Source organism: Atractosteus spatula, chromosome 7, assembly GCF_055471065.1.
Source record: "Atractosteus spatula isolate fAtrSpa1 chromosome 7, fAtrSpa1.hap1, whole genome shotgun sequence".
Taxonomy (NCBI): Eukaryota; Metazoa; Chordata; class Actinopteri; order Semionotiformes; family Lepisosteidae; genus Atractosteus; species Atractosteus spatula.
Genome location: NC_142712.1, coordinates 7,416,869 through 7,442,483, shown reverse-complemented (window position 1 = coordinate 7,442,483; position 25,615 = coordinate 7,416,869). Strand labels below are relative to the sequence as shown.

Below are 25,615 nucleotides of genomic sequence, written 5' to 3'. Positions count from 1 at the left end.
GTGCGTTGCAAATGTATACACGGGAAGCTTTCTTTCTTGAAAAATGAACTGTTTTGAAAATGTTCCTACTGTTCAGCAAAATACCCATTTTATTCTTCGGAGAAGGTGCTGGGATCAAGAATCCGAAGGGGCTCTATTGTTCTTGGCGCATCTGAGGTTTGATTCACGCAAAATATGATGAGACGAAAATCTGCGACATCAGCGATGGATTCTTCTGATCACTACGAGTGTTTTCTGATTCAAAGATAAAGGAATTAAAGGTAGCAGTTCAGCGTCCCGGAACTGAAGAAGGAGTTTTTTATTATGCCAGGTGGCATCATTTTGCATTAGCGCCCAGAGATGAAGGAAAAGTCTAAGAATGCAGCAAAAACAAGGCGAGAAAAGGAAAATGGAGAATTCTACGAACTGGCGAAATTACTGCCACTGCCTTCTGCCATCACCTCCCAGCTGGATAAGGCTTCCATCATACGACTGACCACCAGCTACCTGAAGATGAGAGCGGTGTTCCCCGAGGGTGAGTTCGCAGAAAACACCACTGTAGAATTTGCTACTGAATCACATAAACGGCATACATTTACAAAAACTATTTTTCAATTACAATACTGAGTATTTCTCACTAGGGGGTAAATGTTCAGCATAAAAGCTATGTCAGGCTCTGAAAATATTCAATAGAAAGCGTATCAGAAAAATTTATGTCAAGTGTAAAAGTTTCATTCATTTAAATTTAAATGTACAGTAAAATACTCCGCTTCTAAATATTTTACTATCGGACAGCTTAAGGAAAGTATACATTTTCCTCATTTTTTCAAAAGCTAATGGCAAGATCTTTTAGGTCACGGGAAAAAAAAAGATTACTTTGGGACGTGCTTGGGTGTATTATTATTGATTAACTAGTTAAATTCAGATTTGAGTATTGTCTGTTAATGTTTCCCTTGGCAGTTGGTGTTTAATTATTACAAAATAACAATAACCGGAGGGCACAATCCCCTAAATAAAACGCAAGTGGAAATTATTTTTAAAATACTCTCATGTGAAGCAGGTATTATGGCAAACTCCACGTTTACAAAATTAAACTTGCCCCGAATGTATATAAACTGAACGGGCTTTTGAGCGTGTAGGCTTAGAAATGGAACGGATGCAGGTATGAAATTCAGAGTAGTATGTATATTGAAAGTGACTGGCCCTGACAAAATAAATCACTACACAAAATCATAGAATGTACTTGCACAAGTTCGCCATTAAATTGTTAATAAACGTGAAATAGGTTGCATTTTTAAAATGCCTGTTTTAAAATCCCTTCCCTGTTGCTCAATCGTAGAACTTTGTTCTGTGTAACAATGTCAACAGGAACAGTCACTCGATGGATTCACGCCTGTATTCTTATGTACTTTGTGACAGCAGTCAGTACTAACAGCTTAAAAGTTTAATTAAAACCTGGTTAATGTTTTACAGGCGACTAAATAAATTCATCCTCTATAGGAATAAATCGTGGGGGTCGGGTGAAAACGGTAGATTTCTCCAATTTAAACCACAATCGCTGAATTGATTATGCCCTAAAAAAACCTAGTCTATCGTTGGTACATCGGTTACAGCTCATTCAAAATTAATTAAAAACTAATGATTTTATATAAACCCCCTGTGTCATATATTATCCCCAGGGGGGCAGTAAAGACTAAAATCTAGTCCTGGTATTGCTTACTTTAAGGACATTGTTCTCAATAATGAAAATAAATGATCCAATTGGTGCAAGTAAAGTAATGTTAGTTAGTAATGTCTGTTTTCAAAAGGGCCTTCTTCCTCTCTTAAATGATTCTGTCATTAATCATAATGTCATAGAGCTTAAACTGTAGAAAAGAAAACCTGCTTTTACATGTACAACATTTATGGGCTCATTGATGGTGGGTTACGAACTGTTAAGGATTTTTTTTTTGTTCATTCGGTAAAAGCTACTTTAAACGGACTTTAGTTGACATGACAAGGTCGGTTTTTCAGGTACAGTAAGTCTGTTGAACTACACCCACAAAACCGGCTTTATTCGAAGTGCTCTTTTTCAGTACTCACTTTAAAAAAAGTTGAGAAATATTTGACATTTTGTAGTAAAAAAACAATTGAAGGGAACGCATTAAACGCATTTGTGAGCACCTTCATCCGTGAGCAATTTCAGAGTTTACGAATGACGATTAAAGTTATCAATGGGAGTTTGTTTCTATAGCCTAGGCTTGCAAAACTATAAATCAGCAGGTTTCAATAAATTTAAACTTTGAAAAATAAATGCATTCTAAAATGGGTCATTGCAAGTATTTTTTCTGCAATAAAACGCACATCTTAATTAAAATGTATGCTGTATAAAATTTAATGGAACACGAGTGGCTGAGTCTAGAGCGTCTTGTGCAATTTATTTCAAATGATAATTATAGAAAAGGATGTATGGTCACAGGCGTTTGTTTAAACGCATATTTAGTTAAAAGAAGAAAAAAATACATTAAAGAACAAATTAAAATTGACATGTACATTGAAATTCTAACAAAATCGGTGGACATAAATTTTGCTCCATCAGAGCTATTTTTTTTCTGAAAAAAACTAAAATCGAATGATCACCTATTACATTTCTGTTTATTACCGAATCATTATTTTCATTCATTTTAATTACAAAAAAAAAACTAACAACAGACGGCTATAGGCCTCATCTCTAAATTTGAAGGAAGGCTATGCCATAGGTGTCATGATTCGTCACATCTACTGAATACAACGATCAAAAACTTTCAGTTTTCCAAGCTTAGTTTGTAGCGGTTCACTAAAATGTTATCATTCATGATGATTGACGGCTGTTAATAATATCATCACTTCTGCAGGAGGTCTGAGGTGATACAGACCCCAAAACCTCTGTTTCCGTATAGACCTACTGTATAATACTCCGGCATGCCTCCTGTTTTCAATAAGTGTGGCTCAAAACGTCTTTATTGGTTAGGAGATAAAATAAGAACAAAAAAAAAAACAAGGCAGAACTTATTTTTCATTTATAATGTAAATGTTAACATTTACTGGGGTGTGAATCCAAATTTTAAGCTTTCTCAAGACGTATTTGCGAAAAATATCGAAAGTTTTATTTGTAACCAATGTTAAAATTGAACAAGATCTTATTCGTTCTGTTGCAATTTACCGATTTTTGTGTGCTAATTGTTTTAGTTTAGATTAAGTGTTATGTGCAGCTCAATACTTTTAGGCAAGAATGAGAGGTATATTCTTGCGAAGAAAGGAAAGTATATAGTAAAATTTGTGTTTACGACATTTTGTCAGGTCTGAACCTGCATTTGTCTTCTCTGGTTATATTTGACCAAATGAAGCCTAACATCGTTGTAACAGGAAAATTGATTTAAACGTAAATCAACAGCACAGAAAGGCCAGTCGCCGAAAATGCAATTGAATAAAGGATAAGCAGACATTTTTTTATAACTGAATTTATTTTTAAGAAGATTGCTATTTAATTTCCTGTAAAGTACTAATAACCAGTTGGGTTATGTGCAGATTTCAGATCACGCATTATATATAGGACTTAAAATTCGTTGCAAGATTTAATATATAATAGTTCTTATTTTTAATTTAGGCTCCATCTTAAAAGTTACAAAGCTCAGTCTGTAAAGTGCACATTAAAATGTTCAGTTCGACATACATTTAATCAACATATTTAGGTTAGATAAAGTGAAGTGACACATTGTATACGACAAAAAGTACTGTCGAATCTGAAACGTTTAAATAATGTTTATATATTAATTGCTCAGGCGTCGCCTGTGTACATGGCCTGAAATACGTGGTTAGGTTACTTGGAAAACCTAATCCCTTCTACAACTCGAAGCTCAAACTCTGTGGGCAAAAAAAAAGAAGGTTATTAGTAATGCATTCGCTACAAACTGTTTTATCTTACATGCCTCCACAAAGGTAGCCTCGTTTCTTAAAAACTTATTCAAGCTAACCGGACTAGTCACGTGTCCTGGCGTTTCCCGCCTGCTGTCACTCAGAATTTAACATGGCCGGAGACTTCGACGGGAGAAGGCGCTGAAGTGTTTCATCATTGAGTTTCCCCCTGATGTTCCTCCAAATAAAAGCTAGAATCAAGAACATACCTTATAGTGTATTTCTAAATAAATACAATATTTTAATTATGAGGTAGAGGCTTTTCTTATCGCGAAATCCAGACAAGGTTTTTGAAAGCCACGCAGTTTCCAACTGTTCGGGGTGTCAAAATGTTTTGCTCTCTGTTTATCTAAAACGAACGCAAACTGTCCGGATCAGCAAATCTGACCTTTTGACATCACTTTCGGATTACGTGGAGGAAGTTGTGCTTCTGACATGAAGTATGCCACTTTAAGGACGCGTATTCAACGCCTTGGTAGAGTTAATTCCAGACATGCACGGCGCTTGATGGCAAAAAAAAGGAAATATTTAGTGAAGTGGAGGTGCAAGTTTCAATGACGGCCCCGTTAACATTTACACTCTTTACAATATAATGCATCTACCTCCACAATATTAATACCCTTCATACACATCCCGTTAATCTGGTGCAAGAGTGAACGAGAGAGCCGCGGTCAAATGGATTGCAGGTGAAACCTATTTCGAGCTATAGTTTAGCTAACCTTTGTCATGTGATTTTTTGACTGGTGTTTGGGTGATTACCTGAGATATTTTATACAGAGAAGGTAAACACAGACTGAGCAAACATTATACGCAAATAATTGAAAGCGCCCGAGTGTACAGTAACGAAGAAAACAAAACAGCCTCACGAAAGGGTATTTAATCATTACAGGTTCTGAATAGCTTTCTATATTATTTGTACTGGACAGACGATTTAACGTGATGGTTGACGATAAAGAACTGGGATTAGACAAATTAATTCTGTATACAGCTTGTGGCTCCTCCTGTGCTGAGTGATGGTTCAGACACTGTAGGGAAATCTATTTTGAATTGAATGATGTATTATGTGAATCTACAATACGTTAAACTGACAGTTTTGTATTGTTTCACGATTCGACGGAATGCAAAACCGCGAACAAAATGCACAGGTTGGTGCTTGGCTAACACTTCGGGAGTACGTTATTTGTAAAAATGTCAACATGTATCTTACAACAACTTACATTTTAACATCAATTATATCAATATTAGATAATAAAATATTAGATGATGAAGGTGATTTTTTACACTTTTGTCCCCGTTTGACATACAATTGCGGCATGTTTCCATTTGGCGTGTTTGAATGCTTTAAAACGGATATGATTAGCCATTCCAAAAAATGTGAAACATTAAAAAATAATATTTCTACAAAGTAACACTTAATAACGTCTGAAGCGCAGAATTAGCCCAGACGTGAGCACGCACCCAGTGTAGACAGTGATGTGAATGTACATCTCGGAACACGTCGGTCACCTATGGTTGATTGTTTTTAATGCCTTTCCTGTGAAATCTTTAAATTAGCGGACTGATTTTAAGACACGAAGCACCTTTCTTCCTAAAATTCATACGCAACGTGGATGGCGTTACTATAAAGGCTGGATGCTAGGATACAGAGAGACTACGAGCAGAGCGATAGTCGTTCTGTGCTTAGATGTGGCATATAATTTACAATTTATACTGACGTGCCGTTTATCAGTTCGAAGATTATTTTTGGATCCGTTTTCTTCGAAGCCGATAGCTGCAACTTTCATATTAAAATATGTCTGCTAACTAGCAAAACAATTTTCTTACTACCCTATGTTCTACACAATTAAATCATATTAGAACTAGAATTTTATTAAAAAGAAAAAGAGAAAACGTTATCATTAGTGGCATACAGTACCACAGTGAAGGCACGGTTTTGATTCAAATTTTATTCTACATTACAGGCTCCACAAATTACGTCTCAAACACGCTTCGTGATTGATTTCAAAAGTATTTGTCTTCACAAGTGTGCCTGAAGAGATGTTTTTTTCCCCATTTTCTTTATGCTGTCACATCGTTCTTTACTTGTGTAAATAGGGCCAAAACCTTGTTCACCGAATAGAACGGTGAATATTTATTATAGGTCTAAGTAGTAAACACAGACTAAGATATTTATTGTGCTGTATATGGTTCTGAGGGCCTAGCAAACGATGGCTGTTACAGACTGTTCAGTGACACAGCAATTATTTACTCTTCTTTGGTTGGACATCAGAGCAGCAATAATTTTTTTCCTAGCATAGTGCTGACCAAAGGTGTATTCTAAATAAGTTCTTTTAACTACAATTGACTTTACAATATATCATAATATTCTGTTTGCCTTTTGTATCGCACCCCACACTTTCTAGAATGTGAGCTAGGTGGTTATTTCAGAAGTGGATTCTTCAAGTTCTGTTTCACTTCTTGTGTTTTTTTTCTGCTACCTGTGTGTAATACTTTGCTCTTGTCTACATTAGCTGCTGTCTGGCAGGTATCCCTCACGCATTTTAATTGTTTGGTTTGAGTGATCATACCACTCTATAAATTATCACACAGCAAATGAAACTAAAGTAATTAAAAGCACAGGGAATACAGATTCCCCCTTTGTGAAGTGAAACATTTCCAGAAAGACTGCTCGTCTCCCTATAGGCTGAATGACTTCTCCTGCGCGTTAAAGCTGGCATTTACCAGGTTAGCAATTAACTTTGAAACTAAGTAAGAACTTCAGATATTACCTCATAAATCCAGCCTGACTTTCACACTGGAAAAAAGAATTTCCAGAATTCCCCGAAGCAATCGTCTTTTCTTTTGTCTTGTTTATCATATTAATATGATTTCCCATCAGCACAACTACCATGGGCCCACCTTTTGTCCTCCTGTGCAGTACATTCTGGTAATGAAAAGTTTATTATTTAATTCATTGTTTAAGCTTTTGGTGTAGTCCTCTGGCTTCATCTGCTTCCTCCGAATTCCTTGATCGGTTTTCTGAAAGTGCATTGAATGGAATAAACCTGAGAGGGGAAATAAGAGCTACCATCGAGCTAATGCTTTTTGAAAGAGGCCATACGCACTTCATTAATGCTGCTTGTAGCAACAGAGGGATGTATATTTAAAATAGACTACAGCAATATAAAACTGTCTTGCGATATTGCTGTTGGGTAGTCACTAGAGCACATCTGACACCCAGAAAATTCTGTATTTTAAGTAGCTCTTGAAGTTGTGCTGACTGAGACTTGAAAAGCAAATCATTGTGCTTGTGACCACGTAGAGGCCAACAGCTTATAAAATATTTTGAAGGACCACCAAAATAAGCATTTTGGTTAATGCTTCTGTCTACTCTTTTCCCTCTAACATACGTTAGATCTTTATTTACTGTGTAAGTGACAGAGAAGTCTTGGTTTCCAAATGGCTACAGCTCAGCCAAGTCAGGCAGCCTAGATCTTATGGAAAATATTTATCTGTTACAGATCCGTCTGCTTAACTTTTGATTTCCATGATGAGTAAATTCAGAGACACTTCCTTAAGGAAGGAACCGTTTCTCAGGTGCTTGATTTGAGCTTCTTGTATCAGGTTGGAATAATGTCAAATCTTAGGACACAGAAGGTCAATTCCCACCATTGAATAGTCCTGCTTTTTGCTGTGAGAGAATGTTAGACTGTATCAGACCTTGGCTGAGCAATTAAGATCTTTGTTGCAGAAGTGTCCAGATATACAATATGGTCTTATATATACAATTATTGATTAACTTATGTTATGTACTGTAAACTGTAAATAATAAGGTATAGATATTTAGTATGCGGCATGTTCTTAATAGAAGAATATTATTAATATAAGGTATAGATATTTAGTATGTGGCATGTTCTTAATAAAAGAATACTGTAATACCTTTGTACAGTATTTTAACTATTGTTTACTCTGCTTTACCATGATTTCACTTTTACCAAATTGTACTCTGATTTTAACACAATACACCATAGTAAGGATTTCTGAGAGAATACACTTTGAACTGCAGCCTATATATTTTTTTAAGGTAACGGGACTGCTGGGGTATCCAAATGCAACACAATGAGATTAAATCATCAGGTATTGAGCTCCCTGCTTACATCAAACCTGGAAATTCAAATGCAATAGAAATGAAAGGAGCATAACTCACCACTTTCTTGTGAAAGAAACTGCAGTAGGAATCGTCCAATAACCCCATAACTGTTTTTTTTTTCCATTATGATAACATCCTGAGATCAGTGCAGCCTTGCACTAAACTTTTCAGCTTCATTAACGACAAGGCCGGATCGGAGATGAGACATTTTTTCCATTTTCCTTGCGCTCTGTTGCAGGTTTAGGAGATGCTTGGGGCCAGCCATCTCGCATCAATCCCTTAGACAGCTTGGCAAAAGACCTGGGATCCCACCTGCTTCAAGTAAGAAAGCTATCTAGTGCTTATAATTCAGACTAATATTGAATTGATGCTGTAGAGTAGCCTAGAGGTTTCTTCTTGTGCTTATTGGAAAAAAAAAGAGAGTCCAAGACACATGCACTTTCATGTGAAAATGAAAAGGTTCTTTCTTGATAGAATTGACAGGGATTTTTAGCTGACTTTATGTGCAAGGCAGAGACTTTGTATTTACTGGGAGGATTGATTCTGATGGCGCTGAAATGGGCTGAGATGGATTGTAACCTTACTGCTCTAAATAGGATTAAGGATTTTTTTTCATTACAGTATCTCTTACAAAGTTATTCTTTTCTTGTCATTTACACACACACAACCTGTATGACAATCCATGCAATTGGTTTTTCTAGCCAGTGTGTTATTGAGGTGGTAACAATTTTGCGATGAGAAATGCAGTTTCCTGAGAATTGTGAGAAATGGATTTTTTAGGTAAAAAAAAATGACAAGTTTAAATATGAAAGGCAGGAGTTTGTAGTTCCTTGTACTTCTAAACTGGTTTCACATATGAAATCCACCACCTGCCTATTAGATCCCATTCCCACCTCTTCATTTTAATCCTGTTTACTGGTGTTGTAACAACGGCCCTCAAAACTGATGCCGTAACCCCTGTACCAAAAAACATGGCTCTGGACAATCTAAATCTAATCAATTTTCACCCACTTACCCTTTCTTGCAAACATTCTAGAATGTGCTGTTGCAATTCAGTGAAATAACCATTAGGTAACTATTAATTGCAAATAACCTTTTCGAACCCCTCCAATCTGGCTTCCGACAACTTCACTTCTATTAGCTTCTGATCCTGGTTCTTTCTATCCTCATTCTTCTTGATCTCAGTGCTGCTTTTGACATCGTTAACCATGACATCTTACTTTCTCGTCTCGAGACTGTGTTCGGAGTTTCTGACACGCTCTTAAATGGGTCAGGCCTTACCTCACTGGTCACTGTCACTTCGTCTCTCTTGGCAAATGTAGGTCTGAAATTGGACTCGTTAAGTCTGGTGTTGCTCAGGGCTCGATACACCTTTAAAAGCACTTTATAAAATAGTTTATTATTATTCTTTATCAAAACATCAGATCAATCTGTTTGTAGACACTCACTCAGTAATGATGAAAAAAATATCATTTTTTAAAATTACTCTTTAAAAAACAGGGGCGACAGAAAGCTTGCTGTGGAATTATGATATGCAGGTGCAGTATGTTTATTTTTTTGAGACCACACATAAAGTACGTTGGTTTACGGAAAACAATTTCAAAAGAAACGGCAGCAAAACCAAGCCAAAAAAACAATTTATTCTGGTCCTTGCTGTAAATTGTTTTACTTTTTTTTTCTCCAGACGCTGGATGGCTTTGTGTTCGTCGTAGCTTCTGATGGAAAAATCATGTACATCTCTGAGACAGCTTCTGTCCACCTTGGCTTGTCACAGGTACGTGTTAGGATCCTGACTGAATCTCAGGGAAAGCTATACTGTACCCTTCCCACCCACAGATAGTCTTTGTCCGTTAATAACCTGATGGTGATCGGCTTCTTTTTCTTGGTGCTGGTTGTGTAGTTCGCTGAGCGCAGAAAGACCACTGTATCAGTTATCGAAATAGATCTGTTTTTGTAAAGTAGAAAAACAGCTGAGATCAGTGTGCAAGACTGCAAAGCGTTTCTCCTGAGCTGTGCCACAAATCCATGCTTCCACTAGATAATGTCAATATGGCTAGAAGATAACTGTAATATAATTGGAACTGTTACAGGCTGGACAAAGTCTTCCATTACAAGTGGCAGACATCATTATCCACAGTCACAGTCTAACTGTGTTCGTAACTACCATTCAGTTAGTTACTTTATGTCTAGGCGTGGGGACAGTCGAGAGGCACAGACGTGTTGTGTAACAGGCAGGGTTCTGTACAAACAGAGAGGATTTAGCTAAGCCACGGGAATCAGATTCACTGATTTTTTTCTGCTCTCAACAGCTGGGAGTTGCTTGTTAAAAGCTTTCCCAATTGTTTTTGTGTTGTCTTCGGTAATGCTGAAGACCTCTGTCAGAGCCTATGTAGATCAGATGAGTTATGGACCAATACTGCTCCAGGAAAAGCAAAAGATTAAACAGACTTTGTCGGATCCACCGTGCTTAACTGGTTCACTTAACTCTTTCCTGTTCAGGCAGTGCATCTGCTAGGTACTTTACAAATTGTTAGCCAACCAGACAAAACACAGAAACCAAACATTTTCTGACACTTCAGATTTTTTTAAAGTATCATTCACAGTCTTAAGGCGTCACATGCAGTTATGTGTTAAATTAAAAACAGCACTATGCTACAAACATATGGAAGAAAAATTCACTCACCAAGAGCCTGGCTGTTTGTTTTAAATGACAACGCAGCAGATGTCTTTCAACCACAATATCGGCTTGGAGAGAAAGAAAAGGGAAAAAAGATCAAACAAGAAGATTTATCCTGGATCTTGTCGGTGCGTGTTGCTGGAAAGATGAACGAAATGAAATACACTGACCTCACAGATGCCCACTTAAGCATAAGCGCACCTAAGAAATTTTGACTCCCCAGCTGTCAAAGACGTGCGATAGGCTCTTGTATGCTAAGAATCAAATAAATACAGAAGCAGCCAAATATTCTGTTTCCTTTCTGAATGCAGTTACATGTGGTAATCTCATTACTCAAACAGCAACCAAGGGAGAAAACACGGGCAGGAGAAAGGTGAACCCTGTGATCTGAGCAAAGGCTTGAAAAAGTGTCTGCGCCCCGGAATGTCCACTCATACTGTCTGTGACTCACCATAGTTTCTTATGTTGCGAAGAAAAGGAGGGTAATGGGAGGGGTGAACAGGGCTACATTGAAACCTACCATGAACTAAAAAAAACAACATTTTTTTTTTAAAGAAGAAGGTTGCAAAGTGGGTGATAGAAATTGGCTCCACAGTGCACAACATTTCAGAACCTTCTTCGTCACACCCGAGGCACCTCCTGAAGACTTGAGCAAGCAAGCTCCTGGGCACGATAAAAACACTTTACTAGGAAGCCGGGCAGTGAAACCTTGTTCAGCGGCCATCCTGATTCTCCTCAGTGTGGGTATTTAATCAAAACAGATAGACCGATTCGGAATGTATTCAATTCACATGTCGCCATATGCAAATTGTTTTGCAAGTGTGGGCACGATCTGAGCACCTGCATTAGCTAGGCATTCAAATACGCATTCTTACTCTTGCTTTTAGTGTGACAGCTCCTTCTGACTGCACCCTGGAATCACAGTATATCCAGGTGCACCCTGGGAATGGAAGGCGTTTACGTTGCAAAACCACTTTAATGAAGTTGGAACAAATTGTTTTCTAAAAGGTCTATAGATTGCTTAGCATGATGTAAAAGTTAAAACATTTAAAACAGCATCACAGATCTGAATCTTGAACCCCAGGTCTTTTATGGGGCTGGTGCGAGACATTCTCACGGTGTATTTTCATTGAAGTCTCTTGCTGTGAAATGCGACTCCCCCTATATCTGCATTGCCCTCCGCCAAGCTTCACACATGTTGGCCCCTGACACTATTAGTCAGCACAGTTTCTATGGCACTTTGCATTCCACAAAGTAGAGCAGTTCCCGTCATCACAATACTCTTTAACTACAAAGGTTGGTTTAATCCCTTGAACTGATGCTGTGAAGAAACCAATTTGTACTTGAAGTGTTCAGCAGCGACCTGCCTGGTGTCTGATCTGACCCCCAAATTTGAGAAGAAAAATAGATCAAAGTATCACTATGATGTTTTTTTGTTTTCACATGCAAATTTCCTTTCATAAATTAACCCCCCCTGTTCCCTTATCCCAGATCTTTGTATTTTCAAAGACTCACGGTTTTAACTTTTATGGAAGGCATGCTGAATGAGACGCACCAAGATCGATTTTAGGGATGAGCAAGAGATTTGCACCCCCACTCTACACTTCACAATGGAGTTTTTATTCCAGGTCTACTTTTTGAAGTGATGCCTCGGGATGTCGTGACAGAGAACTGCCCAATATTACAGAATGCCCATCACAAGGGAGTGATTTCCTTTTTGTTGTTGCTTCTCATTAAATGTGTAATTTCCAAGGAAATACAGCATGATGGGAGATCAGAGATGATAAAAGAACATCTCCAATAATATGCAGTCTTTAAATTCTTCGCACGTATATAAACCACAGTAAAGGTCATTTGTTGCTAAAGGAAGATATTTCAGGCAAGGCTAGTGTGTTTCTAAGGTTGAAAGAAGAATCACTGATTTATCACCTAAAAAAATACACAAAAATTCAACACAAATATAAAGAAAGAGATGTTTGCTTTGATTTCTCACCTAGATGCTTAAATAGAAAGACAATTGCTATTACTCACAGACTGAGTAATGTACAATTTAGTCTTACTTTCACATACCAGCGTACTATGGTTTCTGAGCTCATGATAGACGGCAGAACTTATACCTGACTGCACTGCAAAGCAGGATGAATAGTCTCAGCTTTCCCAAGCTCAGCTGCAAAGCACAAAGGCAGGTGGCTACTGTGTGCACAGCACTGAGGTGTGTTAAATAAGGAATAATAACTGGCAGGATCTGGTGAGAGCGTATTAACAAAGGTTTTCTTCATACACCGGGCTTTGTGAGTGCTGGCACATCTCTTGGGAATCCAGCTGTAGGTGAAATTATATCCAAATTCTACCCGCATCGAATAGACACTGGAAGACATTAATTTGATAGGCACATTTCTACTTTTCCTCACAGGTGGCAGTATTAAACAGTGTATTATAGACCCATGACCCCTCAGGCATATTCAGCATGAGCAGATTAGCTCTGACAGATCATAGATTTTGATCTGGTCATTTAGTCGTTCGATATCCTTCGATTCGAATGCAAACAGAGTGGGCCAAAGCACTGTTTCATGCATAGACTCTGGACCTGCTGTAATTGGATGCCACCCAACCCGTTATTTTCCATCTCAGATTTCCTCTCACTAATATCTATCCCATAACTCAAGACTACATCATTCAGGATGTTGTTTCACTGTCATTTTTATTTTCTCCTTAAATTCCAGGAGGAGACAGACAAAAGCACTTTCAAACTCCTTTAAAAATAAAAAATCAAAAATACTTCCTAGAGACAGGTCACTGGTGGTGTTGTGGATGATTGGCACAGGCCACCAATATTGCTAACAAAAGCATATGAGGGTGTATCATTAAGATTTCCATTCAGGAATTACAACTGGGTTTCTGAATGTGATGCGTCATTTCCAGGTTTACTTGCATGGGAACCATTTCAACATCTACTATAAGCAGGTATTTATACAACAACCCCTCATGTCTTATGTAGAGGTGTGTACATGTGTTCTGAATACCTGCATGTTTCCCATGTGGCAAATTTTAGCTGATTCACCCTGCGCAAGTGACATGATAGCATTTTCATACAGTGTTTTAAATTGCTTTGCTATAGTGCATTACAATACTGTTGTGCAGTAGTCATACTGTATCTGCTCTCTAATACTTACCCCACAAGTGGCTGCCCTCTCACTTCTATGCCTGTGGTCTCTTCTCAGGTGGAGCTGACGGGCAACAGTATCTACGAGTACATCCACCCCTCCGATCACGATGAGATGACAGGTGTTCTGAGTGCCCACCAGCCCCTCCATCCTCACTTTCTTCAGGGTACAGACTTCACAGTTCATTCATTCTCACTGTTTTATGCTTAACACCCCTGAACAGACCTAAAACATTTGCAGTCGTTTAATAACTTATTGCTACATATTGCAGAGAACAGTTTCCCAGGTCTGTTGTTTCACAGGGCTGTCATTGGCTTCCTGCTGCTGTTTGCAAGGGCTGTACAGTGTGTTTTATTTTGACCAGTTCCAGGCTGGTCTAACAGTATTTACAGACAAGCTCCGTTATACACCAGTTTCCTTCCTATATTTCAGAAGCAAAGTTTTAGGGTGTATTTTAAATATGAATAATTGTGTTTTAAAGAAATGGATACAAAGTTGTACAAGGTATTTAAATAGGCTGTACTACTTTATAGGAAGTAAAGGAAGAAAGATGATGGAGGGTTTTAATTTTGTTATTTCTTATCGGTAGATTCAGACAACGAAATGCACGAATGACAATTGATGGAAAAAAAGAAATCACAAACCCCCTTGTCAGAGAAACCACTTTATCAAGTGCGCTCTTCCTAGCCAGACTCACATTTAATAAGGCTTTGGTCTTCCTGGATTATGTACAGTCTAACCTCCAAACTTCAATTCTGCTGTTCAGCCCAGCAGCAGAATTCAAATTCCGTGAGATCCTCTGAAACAAATTAAAGATGCTTTATTGGGTTTTACAAGTGGAAGATGGCAACTTTTTTATTTGATGGTGGCCTGACCTTTAATACAGCGTCTCCAATCAGTTCAGCATGGGTTTCCTTACCATCCTGAGAACCGGCCACACCTGTGTTGTGATTGCAGAGTATGAAATGGAGAGGTCTTTCTTCCTCCGTATGAAGTGTGTCCTGGCTAAGCGCAACGCCGGCCTGACCTGTGGAGGCTATAAGGTAGGGACAAAGGCAGAAAACCACATTGGGTTTTCTCATCTTCTTCCGCTGAAGGTAAAATAAAACCCCTTCTGGTACCTGACGCAGACATCATACTATTTCACGAATGCCTTTTCAGAGACCTTAACTGTAAAGTATTAGTTGAGTGTACAGGATGCTACTTCCTGCTGTTTGGGAGGTTTTGAAATACAACAAGACAATACTATAGCTATTTTACCTGCTGTTTGTTGTGGTACAGTATTTGGGATGGTAAAACAGAAAAGTGATGGAGTTTGGTGGAAAACTGACTCGTGTTAATTAATTGAACTGCACTCCATCACTGAAATCAAATGACATGTTGAATATATGCAGAACTTCTGTGAACTGAAAGGAATTTTGCTCCTGCTCGTTCACCATCGCATTACTTCCTGTCTGTTTTACTGAGCAGCAAGAGAAGGGTAGATGTGCTGTAACATTCTACTGCTTCTGTCAGCCAGGGCTCGTGCAGATCTGCTATAAAAATACCTCTAACGTGCTGCAGATGTTCATCTACAATGCCCACTCCCTGTGCTGAAGACCCAGTTGGTGTTATGTAGAGTATCAAAGATTTTGTGCTCTGCTATCTTATTAAATACCAGAGCACGCTGTGTAAATAAACAGGAACAGAGGAAATGGGAGTATGGAAAAAGTAGGGAATGTCTCTCTGTAGAGCCAAGCTGTCCCTCCTCTTTCTTACCTGGGAGGCTGAAAATGGTAAAAAAAAAACTCAACCTGATTTAGCGGCTGATAAGAATGTATCGAAGAAGCTGCAAGGAAGGGCTTGAAATGGGTTTACTGGACTGCTGTAAAATTAGTAGGGAGCTGCGTCAGCATGCGTAGGCTGCAAAGGAACAAGTAAAGGTTAATTCCATGCAGAAAAGAGAAGAAAAGAAATGCAACGTTTCGGCTGTGGAGCCTTCGTTTGTCAAATTCAGGTGTCACCTGAAGAAAGCTCCACAGCCGAAACATTGTGTTTTTTCTTCTCTTTACAGCATGCAGTAAAATTATTCTTATTTAAAAACCTACATTTCACTGTGATGCTCCTCGCTTTAGACATTTATCCTCTGCTGATAATGGAATATTGGTGGCAGTGCCATGCCTCAAGCACACTGCCTGTGTGCGCTGGACATGACCACACTACAGCGGCATCACACTGCCTGTGTGCTCTGGGCATGACCACACTACAGCGGCATCACACTGCCTGTGTGCTCTGGGCATGACCACACTACAGCGGCATCACACTGCCTGTGAGCTCTGGGCATGACCACACTACAGCGGCATCACACTGCCTGTGTGCTCTGGGCATGACCACACTACAGCGGCATCACACTGCCTGTGTGCTCTGGGCATGACCACACTACAGTGGGATCACACTGCCTGTGTGCGCTGTGCATGACTACACTACAGCAGGATCACACTACCAAGGGATGCCAGGGGAACTAACCTCATGGTGATCTTGTCCCCCAGGTGATCCACTGCAGCGGCTACCTGAAGATCCGGCAGTACATGATGGACATGTCCATGTACGACTCCTGCTACCAGATTGTCGGGCTGGTGGCAGTGGGGCACTCGTTGCCCCCCAGCGCCATCACCGAGATCAAGCTGCACAGCAACATGTTCATGTTCCGAGCCAGCCTGGACCTCAAGCTCATCTTCCTCGACTCGCGGTGAGGAATCCTCAGCCGTCTGGTCTGCAGCCTCTGTGTGCCAATCAGTAACTGTGGGACTTCTGTTTTCACACAGGACACCATCCCTGTTATGTTCTTGAGACTGCTGTGCCCGCTGGAAAATGGAACAGGCGATGAGAGATTTTCCTCAGTAAAAACAAATTGTTGCATGCATTCTTCTTCAGGGTAGCCGAGCTGACTGGCTATGAGCCCCAGGATTTGATAGAGAAGACCCTGTACCACCATGTCCATGGCTGTGACGTATTCCACTTACGCTATGCCCATCACCTACGTAAGTAAGAACAGTACGTCAAACTTGCACCTGACTCAGGACTTCACTGCAAACCAGACAATAGAGAGCACACTATCTTCGTACATCCATCCAGTCACAAGGCAATTGTGGAGAACCTGTAGGCTTCCACAACTTGGAGACTTGAATTACCAATACATTGCTTCGTGAAACATGTGAAAATAACTACAGTATTGCCAAAGTCATGTTTGCAGACCCATGCCAGTTTGTCTAGGATGCTTTTCACAACAAGGACATAAATAGGTTCAAAGCGACGTTGTGCACTCATTCTCTGGGAGCAGAACTTCCGAGTGCATTCTAGTAGAATGCAAATGAAAAAGGTGAGCTGTAGTTTGGTATTAATCAGTAAATTCAGGTTTTTCCCCACCTCTAAAATTCATGTGTCCAGTTGTGTTGGGGTGTTTGGACGCGAGGTGTACTGTGGCAGTTCTGAGCAAGGGAGTGTTTGCAGAGATGGATGTGAACACTCACGCACACACATGCCTCATCACGTCTTGCAGTGCTGGTGAAAGGCCAGGTCACCACCAAGTACTACAGGCTGCTGTCCAAGCACGGCGGCTGGGTGTGGGTGCAGAGCTACGCCACCATCGTGCACAACAGTCGCTCCTCGCGGCCCCACTGCATCGTCAGCGTCAACTACGTCCTCACGTGAGTCTGTTCGCTGGGCGGCGCCGGGGACGAGGCCGGGGGGGGGGGGATCTTGTGTGGGCTTCAGGGCCATATTCTCCCTTGCTTTCCATATGTCGTCTGTCTCCGCTACACCTCCGGTGTGACCTGTGGCAGGTCAACCTGACTCAGGAGGGCTCCGATTGTTTCATCGGTTTTGTTCCACTTGCACTTTTCTTCCACCTTTAATTTTAAGGTGACTTCCATATGGAGAATCTGCAGCCCCAGAGAAGTCATTTGTTCTTTGGAAGCTCTTCAAAAGCATCATGGCAAATGACTCTCATTACAGGGGTTGTTAAAAAAATGTTTTTTTAGGTGACTTAGTGGAATGCTTTAAGACTTGTGTCATTTTTATAAATAGAATGAAAAATATTAAAATGACAAATAATAATATGACAAATGTGCAAAAAAATATATTATAAATAAAATTAATATAAGTTACTTGTCTACATAATGAATATTCCATATATTTCTGTGGGCATATGACAGATGACTTTCATTTCTGTACTTTGCGTCCTGATAAATTACAATGTCATGAAATGCATTTCCTTTCGGGGTCGTTTGTTCCTGCCAATGTTTCAGGAATACCTCTGTTAATTTAGAGAGCACACTGCCAACATCACCTGCTCTTTGCCCACAGGGAGATTGAGTATAAAGACCTGCAGCTCTCCCATGACCAGACCAGCGTCTCAAAGCCTGAGATTGCCTACCGGAGCACAATGACTACCTCACAGGACTCCCGCAAACAACTCAAATCCAAAGCAGTCAAAATCAAAACCAAACTGAAGACAACTCCCTACCCCCAGGTAAATCATACAACTACGCCTTCTAAAATACCTGATAGTCTTAAAATAATATATAACCTCTTGTCATCTTCTCAACTAGGTTTCAACATAACATCACAACCTTCATGATTTTGTTTAGAAGCTGTAGCTCCACGTTCAACCACCCCAAAGGTAAAAATAACGTTTGGTTTGCCTCCCCTGTTCGTCTTCTAGCAGTACAACGCATTTCCTGACAAAGTGGAGTCGATCCCTCAGTCAGGAGTCTGGAAAGACAGCCCACCGTACAGCGTGGCCCTGAGTCAGGAGCAGGCACCCGCGCAGGAGGGGGCCGACGTGCCGTGCGGCCCTCCTTACGGCCTGGCCTTCCCCTACCCCTACGGACACATCCCAGTGGACTCCCCCACGCTGACGGGCAGGAGGCCTCCCCTGCCCTCTAAGCTGCGACAGCCCCAGAGCTCCCCCTGCCAGGCGGCCCGGCACCTTCTGAGTTCTCTCCAGGGGCGGGGGGAGGCGCGCTGGAGCTGTGCCAGCTCCTGCGTGGCTCGGACTCTGTCCAGACCTCAGTACGCCCACGTGACGTCCACCTCTCCACACCCCACCACTGCTGCCTATCAAGGTACTGGTCGCGTTACCAGCTGCTGTGAACTTCCCTGTATGCCAGCATGCATGACGTACAGCCGTAGCACTGTACTAGCCCTGCGGCACAAGTCAGACTATGGGTATCATGGGGTTATCAAACGGTTATCACAACCGACACAATACATGTATTTTCTTTAAATATATTCCTTAAATTCATTCATAGGAAATAAATATGTTTATTCCTTGGGGGTAAGGAACTACCCCCTTGTTCATGCCTTTAAATTTAGACCCTTGTGAGCCTCATACAATGTGATCCAGTGATGATATGTCTTTGGCTTCAGGGACATGTGGACTAGCCCACAGCACCCATCCAAGGCCCTGTGAGGCAGCCCAAAAGGGAAATATGTTTCCCTTACCTGAGGTCTAACTGAGTCAGATCTAAACCACCCTCAAGGGTAGAATAAATGTAAACTAATTAACTGTAACATATAGAATAGAAAATGAAGGTGTTTGATGGACAATAATGGAGTGTAAATCATTTTCCTCACAAATGACATCGGGGCAAGGTTGTCATTATGATATATTCAACGGCTTCCAGACTCAAATAATTTGACATGTTTAATGCATTCCTTAAACACAGAGAAGTGCTGAAGGAAAGAGAAGAATAAATAATGGATTATTTAATTATAACACGAAATTATTTTGAATACTGTATAATGGTCTGCAAATAGTTAGTTCACAGAATCTTTCACTGAACATTTATGTCGAGTTTTAAAGCTGAGACGCAGGACACTCAGCATCATAATCAGACATCCTATGAGATGTGCCATCAAAAAGAAGATGGCCCTTGCTTCCATATTTCTCTGAAGGGAGATTACCTAATACACCTAGTGTGATGTTATGTGATCACAGGAAATAATCCCCTCTTGATCCTCATCCTTGGCACGTTTTTTCACTAGGCCACCATAACCTCACCCGTTGAGTTTTAAAACTACTATTAGCTAAAGTACTGCTCATGAGGTATAGAAAGACGTGTGCTGACAGAGAGGGGAGTGTGAGGCAGTGTGGGTAGGGGCTTGTGTCTGCTGGATCACTTAACAGATGTTTTCCAGATGTCTTCAGCTGGGCTTCAGCTGCTCTAATGTACCGTTACTCTTCCAACGCCAGGCTCGGGGGCCAACAGAAGATTCAGTGGCGAAGCCGGACCTGAAGACTTTTCCAGCTGCTCCTCCTCCTCCAGACCTAACAGCAGGTTCAAGGAAGAGCCCTACGAGCACGACGCGGCCGGACGGAACAAGACGGACGCCCGGCTGCGACCCCCTCAACAGGTCACTAAGGAGGACGGCAAGGCGCAGTTCATGCGCGGCCCCAAGGAGGCCCTGGGCTGCGAGGCGCACTGCGGCCGCCCCAGGCAGCCGCACGGCCTCGGCCAGCACTCGCCCGCGCAGGAGGCTTTCGAGCAGACCAGGAGGATCTGCATGAAGGAGTCCCGGTACGCACAGCTGGCCGAGGAAGCGATGGACAACGGCGACCGGGAAACCCCCAAAGCGATGGAGCAGGAGAGCGCCGGGGAGCAGAAGATGTTCATGGGAATGGGCCTGGCAAGCCAGGCACCTTACGTGTCACTGAACTTCCACCACGTCTTAGCCAAGCATGGCTCCTTCCAGGGGGCGCCGTATGCACTAGCGGGCCATCTAACGGACAATTACAGCTACCGGGGTGATGAGATAAACCCATACCTTTACAAAAGCCAAAGCCCAGCCTCTAGCTCCTCACCCGAGACCCACAGAGAAATCCCCCATTATATTGGAACATCTGTCATTATAACCAATGACAGGTGACACCGCTGTGGCCAAGGGGGCTCGGTTTAGAGTGCCTGACCCTAAGCTGAAGGACAGCAGCTTGATGATTTTGCTTTTGGGAGTCGCAAAGAGTTGCCGGATGTCCTTTACTGTAGCAAATGATGTCAGATGAAGACACCAGCGGTAGTGCTTTTAAATCCCGGAGCTGTATCTTTTCTGTAGTATCTGTGGATGGCTGATATCAATGTGCCAATTTCACTCTACCTGCTCACGCACAGGGGTGTGAATGATTAAGTTGGGTTTAGTGCCTAAAGATACATTCTTTTTACAATCACACATTTAATGCAATGTCACAACACAAATTAAAAAAGATGCATTTTTGGGGGGAGGGAAAGTATTGAAAAAATGTAGCACTAGACCTGGGAGGGCTGGAGAGGCAGGGCCCATCGACCTAAAACAGAGGCTCTTCAAACCCAATAGTGGTAGAGAAACCTTCAACAGTGTACTTCAGTGAATCTGAGCCAACATTTACAGTACACATCTTCTACTAAAGGTAGAAAAAGGACAGAAAAGTATGTGACCAACGCATAAGAGGTATAGGCTACTGAGAGAAATGGAATTTTTTAGTTATTGTGGAGTTCCAAACGAATTTGTGCTTTGAGAGCACTGAGCTTGTCTGCTTTTGCAAGCCTGGTAAATAATAACAGAACACATGCAGTCTACGGTCATCCCACCCAGAAAATGGCAAATCTTAAGAGATTGCTAACAAAGCAGGAGAGGACTAGGTTTGGCACAGTTCTGGCAGTATGATTTTAAATCTTTCTGGTCAACATGGATTCTTTATGTTTTATGATTAGGAAATTTCAGACATTTAAGATAAGATCACTTTATTAGCCATATACAATTTCTTGCAGCTTGCTCTCCATGAGACACACAGACAGGGAGAGAAGCTTGGGGTCAGAGCGCAGGGTCAGCCATTGTACAGCACCCCTGGAGCAGTTGGGGTTAAGAGCCTTGATCACGGGCCCAATGGAGTAGGATTCCTCTGCTGGCCATGGGATTTGAACCGGCAACCTTCCAGCCACAGGTGCAGATCCTTAGCCACAGAGGCACCGCTCCACCCCCTTTTTTTTATACTTTGAATAATGGAATGAAGTGTTAAGGCAACATGCAACATACCACGGGTAGCCTTTAAAAAAAGACAAAACAGGAGCCTGCCTTGGTTTCTCAATTCAGTCCAAAGCATCATAATTAAATCGATAAATGTCAGGTCCGAGACAGAGGTGGCAAGAGGATTTCCTCAGGAAGAGAGGATTCTGTCCACCTTGTGCAGTTCATCATGGAAGAAAGGGGAGAGAATCAATCACTTCCCACTACTTCAGTCCTGACAAAGTGGCAATTCTGCTTAATACAGCATGAGGAAACCAGAGCATGAGATTCCTTTTATATGCATTTGCCTTTCATGAAAAGCCAATGGTCTAAGTAAAGCTTTATTATTAAAGAGCGCAGTTTCTCAGAACGTGGACTATAGCTTGTATATTAAGTGGAGATCAATTTTGCTGGTAAAGGAGTAAATCGTTAACTTTAATCACCCTGACTTACAGGACCTTTTGGTTTCATTCCACTCCCCTGGCATCCATACCTTCACTGATTTTTTCACCCAACAGTTTTTCCACCTCCTCATCTGCAAAATTTAAAATGGTAACCGAGCAGGACTGCAGGCACGGATTCTTTTTTTTTAAAATGGTGACATTCTGTCAAAATACGGCGCTTTCGAATCCAGACTGGTGCTCTTGCAGATGTAAAAATGGAAGGATTAAACTGTGCTCTGAAATAACGAAATAAAACTGGTGGGCGTGCATGCAGACCTCCAAGGCCACACAATACTAATTGTTAGGTAAACAAAAGCAATAACGTGCACTAAACCAAAGCAGCCATCTTTTTTTTGAAAGTCTGCATAAGGCTAAATCACATTTCCTGGTTTTATTCTTCACTTGCTATTTCATACATCAATGTGTGGCAGAAATTGAAATGGAAAATTAAGGTAATAATTCATGTATGGGTATCATATATCCATACATTCCATCTCCAATGTCATCAGCAAGTACAAACACCCATCCCGTAAGCTTGAAGATCAGCATTTTCTAAAATCATGAGCTTTTTTTTTTTCCATTTGAAAGTGCTCTTGGTCAGTGAAAAAGACAAATATATCAGAACAGCCACTGGCTGTTGAAGCCGCTTTAGTTCCTTGTCGGACTGAGAGCTCTTGGATACGGATGCAGTGGCTTTCTGTAACCTGCCTGTACACTCGCCAGAGCTCTGCATTGTAAATTTAAACTGGGGAACCTCATTCCCTCCTCCCCTCTCTCCTGTCATCAGAAAAAAGCTCTGTACGGTATTTATTCCTGTAAAATACATAGCAGCTTGCTTATTTATTATGTAAAACAGAATTCTTAACATGCATAAAATAAAATAATTCAACAGTATCAAAAAGGAATGTGGATGTTCAAGTCAGTTGTTTTTCTGAATTTGAATGCACAATTATGCAGTGACTGTGTAATGGCTAATAGAACTACGTTTTCTGTCCCCCATTTATACTTTTTCCTGGATGGCGTTAGCCAAATGTAGCATTTTCATTTCTTAAGACATAGTTTCCAATCTGTATTGAAGGGGTTTTCTCCATCAAATAGTCTTTTTAAAATCACTACAAATAAACAGAAACCATTCTTGATTTCCTCAGCGAAAGCTCAGACTTCAGTTTATTATTCAGGAACAACTTTTCTCTCACTTAAATCATATTTAATATTGGCTTGAAGGTTTTCATTTTGTTTTCCCTCAGAATTGATTTTACTTCTATCAACATCCCTAAACGTGACATGCCAAGAAATGCATTCTAAATTCCTTCCTTCTTACAAAAACATTTCTATCAAATCATACTGTACCGTATTAAGTGACTTCTGGATTTTATTAGTTTGTTTAAAAGCACAGAGAAATCTTCCTGGTTTGCATCAACCAGTTATCATCGATCACCCTGGGATTGCTCTTCATAATAAGGACTCAATATACTCAGGGTGTTTCCCTAGGGCTGTGAAATGCTTTAATAAAATCCATCTGTCTCATCTTCTTTCAAGATACATGGTGATCACACAGATGCTTGTGACGCTAAGAGACTTTGTTAGACTAACGTGACAAGAAAAATTCCACGACTGATGAGTGATACAGCAAGCATAGCATAGCTTCAGTATGTGCCAGATTAACATCCAATACATTATTGCATCATATTGCTGTCAGGATGAAGTAAGGCTGAAAAAGAAGCACAATCTGTCTAAACACAGACTAAACCAATTTTACCCAATTCACTAGCAACAGAACAAATATTTTACTGCATTGTTTGCCATTCTTGAGATTTATTACACACTCAGTCCTAATATGTGACCATTTTAGGATTCCTCATCTTTTTTTCCTACAGCATTGCACTGTAATATTGACAGGATGCCTTGCAATGAGAACACATTCACAAGTGCTGCCTCTTACCTCCAACCAAATATCCAAATTTCCAATTTCCTCAGTATGATGTTGACTAATTTACAATATAGAACAGCTTTTGATAAAACCATGCTGGTATACAAAATATAGACAGGTATGCTGCATATCAATCATGATATGAAAAAAGGAAAATTTTTATCCAGAACCAGGTTCCATTGAAGTGAATTAAAGGGATTCCTCCTGCATGCACCAGTCTCCAGAGAATTCAGATCGATTTGTTGCTAATATTAGAGGGAGATGCACTGGGATGTTTTTTTTTTGACCTGGGAAGACCCCATTGCGAAATTGTTTAACGGGATATCGAGATGTTAAGCGTTTATGGATCAGAAGACGGGCTTTTTGCGCAATGAAGTTTAGTGCAGAGCTGCTGGTGGCAGGGTTTGGGTGTGGAGACCTACCCTGGCGACGCAGTGGCTACTGCAAGTGGCTGGGCAGCAGGAAGGTGGCAGCTGGAATGACCTTCTCTGCAGCTTCTCACGCGTCGCTACCCCGCAGAGAGAAACGAAATCAAGCGGATGTCCTGACCTGACCGCCCAGCTCGGTGTGTTGAAGAGGCAAATGCACGACTCTGGTGTCTGAATGAAGTTTGGGGTGCCACCCGTTATGCTGAGGCATACTGATCATATTCATTTTATCTTATTATAGGTCATATGTTAATGGTTTTACAATTCAGACTGTTTTATTTAATTACTTTAAATTGAGATCCAATTAACACACCCCCTCCTCTTTAAAAGTACAGATAAATCAAATGCTGCAATGTAAGAATTCTGGAGTCTCGTAATGGCAGGGAAACTGTCCATTACACAACTTGTTCCCTTCTTCACACCTGAAGAAGGCTCCACGGCCGAAACGTTGTGTTCTCTTTCTTCTTTTTTTCAGCATGGAATAAACCTATTACTTGTTCCTTTGTTCCCTCAGTGCCTCTTCCAAGTCTGGCTGCCTTTGAGCAATCATGTAAACGAAACCATGAACCTTGTAAGCCCTTCAAATTTTCGATTTTGGTTTTTCCACATGTCCATACATCCGAAAATCACTACACAGGCAAGACAGGTCTCAGATTTAGAAAACTGGCTCTTAAGCAATGCATAACTCAATTTTAAAAAAATGGAAACGATTCGGGGTTTGAAGCTTTAATCTGGAAGCATCCAGTGGTTTCTGTGCTGCATCTAAGGCTCACTTATGTTCGCCTGGTCCGGCCAAGAAGAGCCGAAGTGTCGAAGACAAACAGCATGTCTTCTGCAAGCCAAGCAAAGAGCCAGATCAGGACTGGATTCCCTAAGGGCCCAGAGGATCTGCATTCGCCACTCACCCAGCGTC

The 25,615-nt window shown here is 40.9% G+C and overlaps 1 protein-coding gene across 1 annotated transcript; it reads left to right on the top strand.

Annotated features, from left to right (window-relative positions):
- The first annotated feature begins 339 nt into the window (after window positions 1–339).
- Window positions 340–20,791, top strand: sim2 (SIM bHLH transcription factor 2). The gene is made up of 11 exons (XM_088922006.1): window positions 340–514; window positions 8,280–8,362; window positions 9,726–9,815; window positions 13,940–14,048; window positions 14,840–14,925; window positions 16,411–16,610; window positions 16,796–16,902; window positions 17,421–17,568; window positions 18,227–18,392; window positions 18,585–18,987; window positions 20,118–20,791. Exons 1-11 carry the CDS (start codon window positions 340–342, stop codon window positions 20,789–20,791), a joined length of 2,241 nt encoding a protein of 746 aa, XP_088778132.1.
- Window positions 20,792–25,615: the final 4,824 nt, after the last annotated feature.